This window comes from Aspergillus caelatus (genome assembly GCF_009193585.1).
Source record: "Aspergillus caelatus strain CBS 763.97 unplaced genomic scaffold BDV27scaffold_448, whole genome shotgun sequence".
Lineage (NCBI taxonomy): Eukaryota > Fungi > Ascomycota > Eurotiomycetes > Eurotiales > Aspergillaceae > Aspergillus > Aspergillus caelatus.
The window spans coordinates 1-12,240 of NW_022475711.1; the positions used below are offsets into that span (position 1 = coordinate 1).

At 48.4% G+C, this 12,240-nt stretch overlaps 4 protein-coding genes across 4 annotated transcripts; 1 reads left to right on the forward strand and 3 right to left on the reverse strand.

Annotated features, from left to right (window-relative positions):
- Positions 1-224: 224 nt before the first annotated feature.
- Positions 225-2,743, forward strand: BDV27DRAFT_139248 (H(+)-transporting V1 sector ATPase subunit B). Its single transcript, XM_032069414.1, has 9 exons — positions 225-472; positions 556-640; positions 714-733; positions 810-845; positions 920-1,081; positions 1,150-1,466; positions 1,538-1,812; positions 1,863-2,081; positions 2,145-2,743. The coding sequence occupies exons 1-9, from the start codon at positions 371-373 to the stop codon at positions 2,453-2,455; spliced, it is 1,527 nt and encodes a 508-aa protein (XP_031920564.1). The 5' UTR covers positions 225-370; the 3' UTR covers positions 2,456-2,743.
- Positions 2,744-5,503, reverse strand: trpB (tryptophan synthase TRP5). Its single transcript, XM_032069415.1, has 3 exons — positions 5,192-5,503; positions 4,804-5,107; positions 2,744-4,732 (listed from the first exon to the last, which is right to left on the reverse strand). Exons 1-3 carry the CDS (start codon positions 5,325-5,327, stop codon positions 3,004-3,006), a joined length of 2,169 nt encoding a protein of 722 aa, XP_031920565.1. The 5' UTR covers positions 5,328-5,503; the 3' UTR covers positions 2,744-3,003.
- Positions 5,504-5,706: 203 nt separating this feature from the next.
- On the reverse strand, positions 5,707-6,339 carry BDV27DRAFT_85096 (uncharacterized protein). The gene has a single exon (XM_032077775.1). It carries the CDS (start codon positions 6,200-6,202, stop codon positions 5,882-5,884), a length of 321 nt encoding a protein of 106 aa, XP_031920566.1. The 5' UTR covers positions 6,203-6,339; the 3' UTR covers positions 5,707-5,881.
- A 137-nt stretch (positions 6,340-6,476) lies between these two features.
- On the reverse strand, positions 6,477-8,601 carry medA (transcriptional regulator medA; the record flags this gene model as incomplete). The annotated part of the gene is made up of 3 exons (XM_032073699.1): positions 6,477-6,923; positions 6,987-8,464; positions 8,562-8,601. 3 exons carry the CDS (start codon positions 8,599-8,601, stop codon positions 6,477-6,479), a joined length of 1,965 nt encoding a protein of 654 aa, XP_031920567.1.
- Positions 8,602-12,240: the final 3,639 nt, after the last annotated feature.

Consider the following 12,240-nt stretch of genomic DNA (forward strand, 5'->3'; position numbering starts at 1 on the left):
TTTGAATGACGTCCGACACGCATATTGCCATGTGGATCAGTTTGATATGACAACCATCAGCACACGGATATTCTCATGACACTTAAAGATCAGAATAAAACCTAATGAGTTGGGACAAGTTCCCTCGACAACCAAAATTGAGTCTCACAAGTTATGTATGTATATATGTCTGTAGACGATGTCATAGCTCGAGCTGGTATCACGTGCACGGGTCACCGCCCAACGACTGCGGAGACCAGCCATCATATCGGACTACGTACGATCTCACTTGGCCCCGACGTCAGGAGCTCCTCTTCCTTCACTCCCCACCCTCTCCTTCGTGGCCCCCTCCTGTATCCATTTTCGGCAGCTGGTCAGGAACTCTGCAGCCATGGCGTCCGAATTCGTTGACCCCAGAATGACTTCCGTCAAGCCTCGTATTCGCTACAATACCATCGCAGGTATTAACGGACCGCTGGTCATCCTGGATAATGTATGCCCCTCCACTGTGTCTCTGATGGCGAGCTGAAGAAGCTTGCTTGTCAATTATTTATGCTTACAGCGATGTTGTCTTAGGTTAAATTCCCCCGATACAACGAGATTGTGTCCTTGACTCTTCCTGATGGTACCGAACGGTCTGGTCAGGTCCTTGAAGCCAGAGGTATGTTGAGCTTATCTAGAAGAGCGTCATATAGGATCGATCAGACAAGCTAACTCAGGTACCCGATAAATAGGAAACAGAGCCGTTGTTCAGGTGCGAAGTACTCTAGAATATAATTCTTTGATAGAAGTTGCTTGCGGGCGGAGCATTAACGTGGTTTTCCGGTTAGGTGTTCGAAGGTACTCCGGGTATTGATGTCAAAAAGGTATACTACAACGGCAATAATCGAGTCTGGTGGTTGCACACTTTAATCGAGTCGTCATGCTGACTTTGTCTTAGACCAAGGTCGAGTTCAGCGGCCACAGCTTAAAGCTGGGTGTGTCGGAGGACATGCTGGGTCGTGTATTCGATGGTTCGGGTCGCGCCATTGATAAGGGCCCTAAGGTGTTGGCGGAGGATTATTTGGATATCAATGGTCAACCTATCAATCCTTACTCGAGAGTACGCACACGTTATGCCCCCGTGGATTCGATGACGGTGCTATAATTCGCTAACGTGATGGTGTAAAGGTGTACCCCGAAGAAATGATCTCCACCGGTATCTCTGCCATCGACACTATGAACTCCATTGCTCGTGGTCAGAAGATTCCCATTTTCTCAGCTTCCGGTCTTCCACACAACGAGATTGCTGCCCAGATTTGTCGCCAGGCTGGCTTGGTCGGCAAGCCGACTAAGGACGTCCACGACGGACACGAAGAGAACTTCTCGATCGTCTTCGCAGCTATGGGTGTTAACATGGAGACTAGTCGTTTCTTCACCCGTGATTTCGAGGAGAACGGCAGTATGGAGCGTGTCACGCTGTTCCTGAACTTGGCTAATGACCCAACGTACGTCCATCAACAAATACTCGGGGTCCTTCTGCGTTTACCATACATTCGATACTGACTGTTTGCTTCAGCATTGAGCGTATCATTACTCCTCGTCTTGCCCTGACAACCGCCGAATACTACGCTTATCAGTTGGAGAAGCACGTCCTGGTTATCATGACTGATCTCTCGGCCTATTGTGATGCTCTCCGTGAAGTCTCCGCCGCTAGAGAAGAAGTGCCCGGCCGTCGTGGTTACCCCGGTTACATGTACACTGACTTGTCCACTATCTACGAGCGTGCCGGACGTGTAGAGGGTCGTAACGGATCTATCACTCAGATTCCTATTCTGACTATGCCTAACGATGGTTGGTTTTCCTCCTTCGATTAGAGAAACTGTGTGTTAACCTCGTGTTAGATATCACCCACCCTATTCCCGACTTGACAGGTTACATTACTGAGGGCCAGATCTTCATTGACCGTCAGCTGTACAACAAGGGTGTCTACCCTCCAATCAACGTCCTTCCATCTCTGTCGCGTCTGATGAAGTCTGCCATTGGTGAGGGTCGTACCCGTAAGGACCACTCTGATGTGTCCAACCAGCTGTACGCCAAGTACGCTATTGGACGAGATGCCGGTTAGTTACCCCTAATATGAGTCCCAACGAGCCATGCGGTACTAATTAAAACTACCACGACAGCCGCCATGAAGGCAGTCGTCGGTGAGGAGGCCCTGTCCTCCGAAGACAAGCTATCCCTCGAATTCTTGGAGAAGTTCGAGAAAACCTTCATCAGCCAGTCGCCCTACGAATCGCGCAGTATCTACGACTCCCTAGACATCGCCTGGAACCTGCTCCGCATCTACCCCAAGGACCTCCTCAACCGTATCCCCAAGCGCGTCCTGGACGAATTCTACGCCCGCTCCTCCCGTAAGATCGCCAACAAGGACACAAGGGACAACAGCGTTCCTGAACAGACTCAGTCGTCGACTGGTGATCTCATTGAGACCTAGATTCGATCCGTATAAATGAACTGGGCTCCCGAAGATGAGAAGAAGGATGACGGCGGCGGGCGGTTTTCTTTTTATCCCGAGATATCTATTGTTCGTGTTTGCTTTATCATTGCATGTTAAGCTATTCTTCTGTCTTTGTCCGCTACGAACTTTGCATATACTCTTCGTCGTAGTTGTATATCATATAGATCATATTGGTCATTTCTATGTTCATCCTCTCGATGAGACTGGATACGTATGTGAGGAATAATCTACTGTTACCGGTATGATGGAATGGGATCATAAGGAATGGGAAAAGAAAAAAAGAAAAAGATAATGAGTCTAAACAACCTGCATGCTGGATATCCAAAACAGATCTTCGAACCAGGAATGACGTCATAATAAATGTGCAATGTAAGGAAACTTTTCTCTTTATTTTATCATCGCTCATCAGCGAACGTCTATCGAATCAATCAACCGTAGGGCTACGCGAAGCCCGGATATCTAAACTAGATCAAACCAATAGGTACATAAGTTTTGCGTTTAGCACGCAGTCGTAGTAAGGCTTTTTAGAAACGCAGATCCCAGCCGATCTTAGGACCCAGGCGGGGAAGTTCATCGGCAACGCTCTGGACATCCTTGTCACCTCTGCCGCTGAGGTTGAGGACGATGTTTTCGCCCTTCTTCATGGTCTTGGCGAGTTCCATGGCGCCGTGGATGGCGTGAGAGGATTCCAGTGCAGGGATGATACCCTCGCATTGGGCGAGGGCGCGGAAACCGGCGAGTGCTTGGGCATCGGTGGCGGCGATGAATTGGGCACGGTCGCTGTCCTTCCAGTTGCTCAGTTCCGGGCCGACACCGGGATAGTCGAGACCGGCGGAGATGGAGTGGGTCTCGGAGATTTGGCCGTGCTCGTCTTGCAGAACGTAGGTGCGGACACCGTGCAGCACGCCCTTGCTACCACCAGAGAGGGTGGCAGAGTGTCTGTCGGTGTCGACGCCATCACCTCCGGCTTCAACACCCAGAAGCTTGACGCTGGTGTCCTTAGAGAAGGGGTAGAACATGCCGACGGCGTTACTGCCCCCACCGACACAAGCGACGACTGCGTCGGGCAGCTTGCCGATTTGCTCCATCATTTGCTGCTTAGTCTCGTCACCAATGACGGACTGGAAGGTACGCACAATGGTAGGGTACGGGTGAGGCCCAATTGCAGAGCCGATGATGTAGTGAGTGGTATCCAGATCAACAACCCAGGCACGGAGGGCCTCGTTGACGGCATCACGCAGGGTACGGCTTCCAGCATCAACGGCCACCACGGAGGCACCGAGGAGCTTCATACGGAAAACGTTCAGGGCTTGACGGCGAACATCTTCTGCACCCATGTAGACAACACACTCCATGCCAAACTTAGCGCAGACAGTCGCAGTAGCAACACCGTGCTGACCAGCGCCCGTTTCAGCAATGATTCTTGTCTTGCCCAGTCTCCGGGCAAGGAGAATCTGGCCTAGTGCGTTGTTGATCTTGTGACTTCCGGTATGGTTGAGATCCTCACGCTTCAACCAGATGTTTGCGCCTCCAACATGCTCTGTAAGACGATTGGCAAGATGAAGGCTGCTAGGTCTGCCCATGTATGGGTAGTAAGAACGGTATTCCTCCCAGAACTTGGGGTCGTTCAAAGCCTCTGCGAATCCCCGCTCCAATTCGGCCAAGCAGTCCATGAGGGATTCAGGAACATACTGTCCACCGAACTCACCAAAACGCTGTGGTTGCGCAGAAGGATTTCCGCCATTGAGAGCTTCAAGCTGGTCGGCCAATCCCGGCCCCGAAGGCGCATCGACATCAGTGACAACGGCTGTGGGCTGTGAGACGGCCGGCTGCTCCTTCTTCTCCACGAAATCGATCACATTGACCTGGCGTATAATTGCACCCTGCGCATCCCTCTCGAGCTTGCGACCGGTGACACTGGAGAGATACTCCTCGGCGTGCTTAGCCGCCTGACCAGCAGGGGCTTGACCCAAGACAGTGATAATCTGGCTACCAATAACACATCCCTCAGCTAGATCCTGCACAGTCAAAAAGTGCTCACGAGTGCTGACACCGAATCCTAGGGCAGCAGGCACATTGCCAGACCAGTTGTGGACACGAGACAAGAGCTCGGGAAGGTTTGCACTGAGCTTTCCGGTGGCACCGGTAACACCCATTCTCGAAACGACGTAGATGAAAGAATCGGCGATCTTGCACAGGAGCTTCATGCGGGACTCTGAGGTTGCGGGGGCAATGAGGGGGACGAAAGAAAGTCTGTATAGCATGTCAACAAATTGCCATTTGAACGAGCAAATGAAGGATATCATGCGAAGACGTTCACTTACCCATTGCTAGTGCAGTGTTCTCTGAAACGCACAGCTTCCTCGGGGGGCAAATCGACCATAATGAAACCATTGACACCGGCCTCTCTGCAGTCCTTGAGCATACGCTCCTCACCATAACGCATCATAGGGTTGTAGTAGCCCATCAAAAGGATCGGCACTTTGAGACCTCTGCGGCGGGCCTCCCTGACCTTCTCAAGGACAGTGGTGACTGTGACGCCGTTCTCCAATGCTTTAGTGTTAGCCTTCTGGATTGTCGGTCCGTCAGCGATGGGGTCAGTGAAGGGCACTCCCATTTCGATAATATCTGCATAAATCGCCCCATTGCGTCAGTGAACTGCATTCCAAAACGGAACTGATAAGTGATGGGGTATGGGGAACCGTCACGTACCGGCGCCTCCATTTTCCAAGCCAAGGAGGATATCCACAGTCTCCTCGACGGTAGGATATCCAGCAGTGATGTACGCTACCAAGGCGGCGCGCTTCTCCTGCTTAGCCTTGGCAAAGGTCTTCTTGATGTCTTCCATAGTGTCGGTGGTGAATGAGGGGAGGGGTCCAAAGACCAGAAATGCGGTGGACTTTTCCGAAAGGACAATAAGATAGAGAATGAAGTGGATCCCCCGGGGTGTCAATTAGGTCAGTTAATGGGTGGAATATAAGGGGGTAAATGGAGAAGGACGAAATGTAGTCCCGATCAAAGTCACACTTCGTTTTGAGTCATGGCTCATCTTGTATCTGCATTCAAATTGCCATCGCCGATGTCCCGCCGAGTCAGGTGATGTGGCGATAAGATAAGCTCGGTCAGGAATTCTCTTCTCGTACGGTATGTACGGTAAGCATGTATCGATTGTACGGTACCATCGGAATTACGGCATAGGGTACGTACGGGATTAGGGCTCGAAGGAATCACCAAGTAGAAAGAACAATCAGCTATTATTAAGGCGGAATATTGTTGCTATACTATAAAACCAATCTCAAGTCAATCAATAACACAGATGTGGTTGAATGGAATCAATCAAGCAATAAAAAACAAAAATAAATAAAAAATAAATAAAGATAGCGGTATTCACAAACGCCAAAGCTATGCATATATAGTGGAATCTCGCCCGATCGAGGTCGACCCAAAGTAAAAGAACACAAAGTCTGCCTGAGGTCTCAATGTGCTCAAGGCACAAGTGAACCACAGCGCATCAGAAATCCAAACAAAAGACACTGCACACTTTTCCTTCGCCATCCAACCCACAATCCCAAATACCCAGACCTGCGAAACCAAAAGGAACGACAGCAGCGCCATGCTATGCCAAAATAATTGTACAACTTCCGGAAAGGAGTGAAATCCCAATGCCCATATATAATGCAAATGCTGGAGGGAACGGACAACAGATCGTCTAAAATGCGTCATGTCAACAGGCTTTAAATGACGAAAAGATGGGGCATTAAGACATGAAGAATAATGGAAAGGAGAGACATCGGATCATACGAATGATCATCAAACAAAAAACGCTGAAGCCAACTTGAAATGGTCCCAGCACGTAAGACATGATTATTGACCCAGCGCCGTAGCTTAAAAAAGGAGTGACGATAATGGATATCAGAAAGGGTAAACTCAACACACAAAACCGAAAACGCCGTGCAATGCGATTGGAAAAGAGGTGACATATTATAAACGTCCCAGCTTAATGAGACGGGTCTTGAACAGAGTATGACATCGGAGTCAGGTAGTTGTAGGTGGGGCCTCCATTTGTCCCAGGAGCGTTGATAAGAGGGTTGATTTCCCAAGTCCTGCTAACAGGCGCAGTGAGACCAAGTTGACCCTGTTGTTGGCAGACCGCTGGATAAGAGTAGGGGGCAGCTATAGGATGATAGGGTTGGCTAACAGCAGGTAGCACAGCTCGTAGTTCATGAGTGCCGGTCATGGAATGGCCGGGGAGATGTGCTGGAGGGGAATAGGCTGCGGCTGCCACATGGGCACCATAGGTGGTTGATGGACCAGTGTCCGAGACAGATTGTGGGGATGCCGCGTTCGGGGGTTCAGTACCAGAGTCCGATGTGGCGCCGTTACTTGTATAAGTTGAGCTAATGGGTGTGGGAAGTGCCCCAGCTGTCGAAGAGTAGCTTGCGGACTGTGACCCATGTACGTCAGTATTTGCGCCAAAGCTCTGCAGCATAAAGTATCCACCACTTACATATTTGCCAATAATCTTCTTCAGTGCATGGCCAAGTATCCGCCAGGGGAATACTTTGACATCCTTCTCAATATTGCGCGGCTTCGGGGCGGGGAAGCCCATGATCACCTTGAAGAAGTCCTCGCTATCGGCTTTTGCTTTCGAAACAGTAAGTGGCCTGAAGCCTTCCAGATTCCTGCGAATACGATTCTTCTCTTCCACGGTGAACCTGACGCCAACAAGCGACTCAAGGAGGTAGATGGTATCAACACTGGTTATGAAGCATTCATCTTTGCCATCCCAGTAGATGCAACTAATGCAGATACTGTTGGGAGCACGGTCTTCAGGAGCAACTGGATTAAAATCCGCATGGATGGTGCTTCCACTTTGCATACGAGTGAATTGAACCAAGCGACGCTTGGCCTCGCGCTCCTCTTTAGTCCAGCTTTCCGTCATTGAGTCCAAGCTGCCATTGAGCTTCAAAACAGCCTTCGAGGGATACATGGCATAGGGGTTGAACGACTGGGTATGGTGACCAAGGCTGCTGGACTGCTGCAATGTAGAGGTGCGAATAAGCGTTGGGTTAGAGAGCCGCGCGGGGGAAGTTGGTTTTTGCTGGCGGAGGCCGTGGGCATAAGCGAACCCAGGAGCTCTGGCATCTCCGTGAACAGTCACGTATGAAGGATTCCATGAAGGAGCGAGGGGCGAGGGTGCTCGGATGTTGGACTGTGACGTTGCCGTTACAGTCGAGTACTGCGCTGGAGCAACTCGGGGTGAGGAGGTTGGGTGATATGGAGCGACGAAGCCATTCATCGCAGGCAAAGATTGCAAATATGGTGAATAAGAGTAGGCTGGCGGCTGTTCCTTGCCCGGGATTGGCGGCCCAGTTGTCCTCTTGCCTGAAATAGGCTCATCCGAGTATGACGCGATCCTCCTCTTTTGGGACTCGTCCGACGGCGAGGGGTGGGATGCGTTTTCGTATGTATATACACCTACTTGCAGGGTAGTGGAAGGGCACTCATTTTGGGCATTCATCGCCACTTGCAAGGGCACAGCGAAAGACGGCGAACCCGTTGAGATGAATGGGGGGGTATCCACCGAGAGGGCATACTGAAACAAAGAGCCTTGGAATCCCAGGAAGTGTGGTACACATTCACACTTCTTCGAACCAAAAACCAGGTAAAGAGTTGCATAAGATGAAGTGTGAAGGTCATATGGGGACTGGATTTGCACAAACACCCGAGTACCTTCTGTTCCTCTTTGAGGAGAATAAGAGATAACCTCCGGTAGTTGGCGGGATTCGCCACCTAGCATGGGTGACCTGCTATCTTCATAAGAGCTGGCGTATTCTTGATTACCCATGTATGGGACACAGTCGGATATTTGACTCGCATGATCGGCCATGGGGGAGGGCACCATTGGCGTGCTCGTCACATATGGGGCCTGACCGAAACTGGAATAGGAGGCACCATCTTGTACGGACCGAGCAGATTCGTAATCTAGATATATAGTCAGCAATTTGACTTAAAAATGAGGAGGGGCGCCACTATGTTTCTCCTCGTGAAGCACCGGAGTACCAGTTCCGACCAAACTTACCGAGCAAGGCCGCCTGTGGGGGCTTCTGAAGAGTAGACATAGACAGGATGGGTTGAGACTTGGCCAACAGGCCGTCTGATAGCGAACCGATAAACCGTGACTCTTCAGTGTCTGATAAATCTAAGGATTCGTCTAGAATCAACGGCGTTTGAAAATCAGGATCGAACTGTGAAGTGAAGATGTTAACAGACGTCCAGTATTGTCGAGACAACAAGACAATTTGGAAGTCTCTAGCGAGACAGGAATTTAACCAAGCTTCTTAAACAGAACAGGAAAAAGCAAGGCAAGATGGTTGGAACAGGGACAATTGGGCAGCAAAAGGAGAGACAGGACGAGGCATGTCGACGTACCAAAACACCGTGTGCCTTCGAGTAAGCCAGCTTGAAGGTGTTGCAGAAACTGCAACGAAACACAACCGCTTAGAAGCGAATGACAGCGAATTTAACTGAGGAAACGATAGGATGGCGGAGAGTCTTGAATTGCTCTCCGAGACAAAACGAGTGACGACACGAAGCGGCTGTCAGGCTCAACAAGGAATACGCAACAACGGGCTTCGAATCAACGACCAGCATCCAACGACGGAGAGTGAGACCCGAAAGGATGGCTGCAGGACGAGAGCTAGAGATAAGCCACGCTAACAAATACTGCTTGAAAAGCCACCTATAGGGAGCTAGTGTGCATCTGCGAAGGACGTATGATAATTCCAAGTACGAGACAGTGACTGGATTCCGCAGACCAATCTCAACGAGCGAGTGGTATCAAGTCGATGCAGATAGAGACAGGAGAGGTTTCACTCTTCCTCACAATTCCAGAGCCGACTAGATCCAGGTGAACTGAAAGACAGTTGGAGGCCACGAACTACCCAGCTAATGAGTATGAACCTTTTCAAGGTCAAAGGAATCGGCTTGCTGCATAAGCTAGTAGGACTGACCAAGAGTAATAAAGGATTCAAAACCGCAGGAGAGGCTAGCGGAAAGCTATTATGCAAAGTTCACCGTCCCCAAATATCTGACGAAATAGCCTACGCCATAAGAATGTCAATAACAAACATCCGGGGCTAGGGGAGCAAAACCAGTCGGGGAAATGACAAGCACCTGGGAAAGTCCATCATGGGCCCTAATTTTCCTCGGGGCCCGTGTGCCCCAAGGGCACGACCTGGGAGAAGCAAGGAGCCCAAAAGGAAGGGGATGGATGCAAGGCAACATGGCATCAGTGGCAAAGGGGATAATTAAACTAACCTTAAGAGATTACACCCTGTAGCGAATTTGAAGCCCTTTAGATTCTCCAGGAGCTCACTTGAGAACTTTGCTGGGAGTTTCGTAATCAAATGGTGCCCTTAGCCGAGACAATGATTCACGATACTGTAGGCCCAGATCGAAATGGTACGAGTATTGGTAGATGACCGTTTAGAGGCCCACCCTTTGAACGAATCGAGACCAGACAAAAGCCTGAATAAGAAAGTAAATGACGGAGGGGAGTCGTGGACTGGGGACACAACTTGACGATCTTGATGTCCCTCCCGCAGTACAAACGAGTTTGCGGGTCCTTCCTCTATAGCTTGTAAGCCTTTCTGAGACCCGACAAACGGCAATTGAATAGTGCGCACAGAATAAGTAAAAAATGATCTGTCAGTCAATCAAAAGCCAATCCTCCTAGACAGGCACCTTTCGTTCTTGTCAAAATGAGATGCCAAGGGTGAATAAGTCGGCAGATCTGCACGGAATCGAGGTCCAGGCAGAAGTAGGCAAAACGAAAGTCGTCGAACGAAGAGCGAGTGCGATATCCCGTGATGACCCAGTAGTATATAGAAGTGCAATTAAAACCGTCAACGCATCCGCTTTCTTCTTTTCCTTTCCCTGTAACCTGATCTTATTTTCTTTTTTTGTCTTCGAGTTCTCTTCCACTGTTTCTGGTAAGACCTTCTCGTATTTTCTTTTTTTCTTTCCCTTTTTTTAAATTGTTATTCTTCTTCGTCAACCAACGTAGCGAACGTTATATAGTTTCGAAACAAACACAAAGCGAGTGTGATGGCGAACGTGCGATGAGCGAGTGTAAAAACGAAAGTAAGAGAAGTAGTAGTCGAATCCGTTCAAGGTGCCATAACAGGAAACCAAGAGGGGGAGGGGGAAAGGGTAAGTAATAATAAAACGGGGAAGAGGAGGTGAGAAGTTTAAAGGGTTTAAAAAAAGAAAAGGCCAAACCAGACAAGGGACCAGTACGAGGTGACGAGAGATATATTATTTTTTTCCCTTTTAGCACTAAGGCCGAGGGATGGGGTGGTTAAGGGCACTGGAAAAGGATGCTGGTCCTTAGTCTTAGTGTGGCGGGGATGCAAAGTAAGAGGGAACAAGTAAAGAATCGAGGGTGGTTATAGGCTGGTAAAAGGCAGCAGTAAGATAGAGTAAGTAATACTGGGGCTTGAATGAGGTTGGTAAAAGTCAAGTAAATAGTAGAAGATTTGACACCCAGGGTTCTCTTGATGTAAAACTAGGATATTTTTTTTTAAAAAAAAAAAAAAAGAAAATTGACGGTGATTTATGATTCTTATTATTATAATTCCTTCGAGATTTTCTCTTTTACCTTACCTTCATATTCTAACTTATATAGATCAGATATTTTTTATTTCATTCTAATTTTCCTTCGTGGCTCTTGCTTCATAATTTATTTTATTATTGTTTTTTTTAGGTCACTTACTATCTTAGCTTGTAATCGTGTTGAAAGATGGGTTGTTATAATTATCAGTACTATTATTGTTATGATTTTAATATTCTTTTTTTTGAAAAACAAAACAAAAATAAATAAATTCCGTTTAGTGATCGAGTGTTATTGATTCTAATAATTATTATTACCATTGCTAAACCAGAGATATCCATAGGTATTTCCGTATAGTAACGGAGGATGTATTTATGGAGCATGACCTCCGGCGGAGCCCAGTACTGGTTTAGTTAGGGATTCTGGTTGGGTTGAAGGATAGTAATTGCTGGGTTTTTGCTCCAGTGGAAGATTCCTGGGTTTCCTTCCTCCACACCACATCTGAACCGTTACCAGTCCGTCCATGGAGAGCGTGAGAATGGGCAGTCTCCATAATATTCTTCGACGAAGTTTCCGCGGTGTCCGCTTTCCTTCGGAGATCCACAGAAGGCAGAAAGAAAAAAAGTGACCTCATGGCATCCCTTTTCTTTTCTTTTCTTTTTATTTTGGGAGTATTTTCTATTTTTTAAGATTTTCTTTTCGGCTGTATTTACTTATCTATTTTTTTTCGGGTTACTTTCTCTTAACCGCCCGTCCTCAAATTTGTGGTTCGGGGATAACTAAGCTACTAGTCTGGATAGATTCCATCAGGACGGAAGATAGCGTGTTCTGGTAGTTCTCGGAAGAGGTGGGAAAAACATAAAAAAAAAAAAAAAAAAAAAAGGAAAAAGAGAGGGAAAAAAAGAGAGTGGAGGGGGTGTTCTTGCTGAAGGTAGGTTAGCTCAGGTCTAAAATAATAACAAATGCAAATATGATTCGAAGGAAAACCCTCAATACCCAATCCAAATGCAGAAGCCTACTAGCAAGGGTGCTAGCAAAGAATAGCAGCAGACACCGTTCGGGCGGTCCACGCCGCCTTGAGCCTGTGGATCCACCCAGAGGGTGGAAAAGCATGGGATCAGTCAGGGCTGCAGAAGGGGAAGTGGAT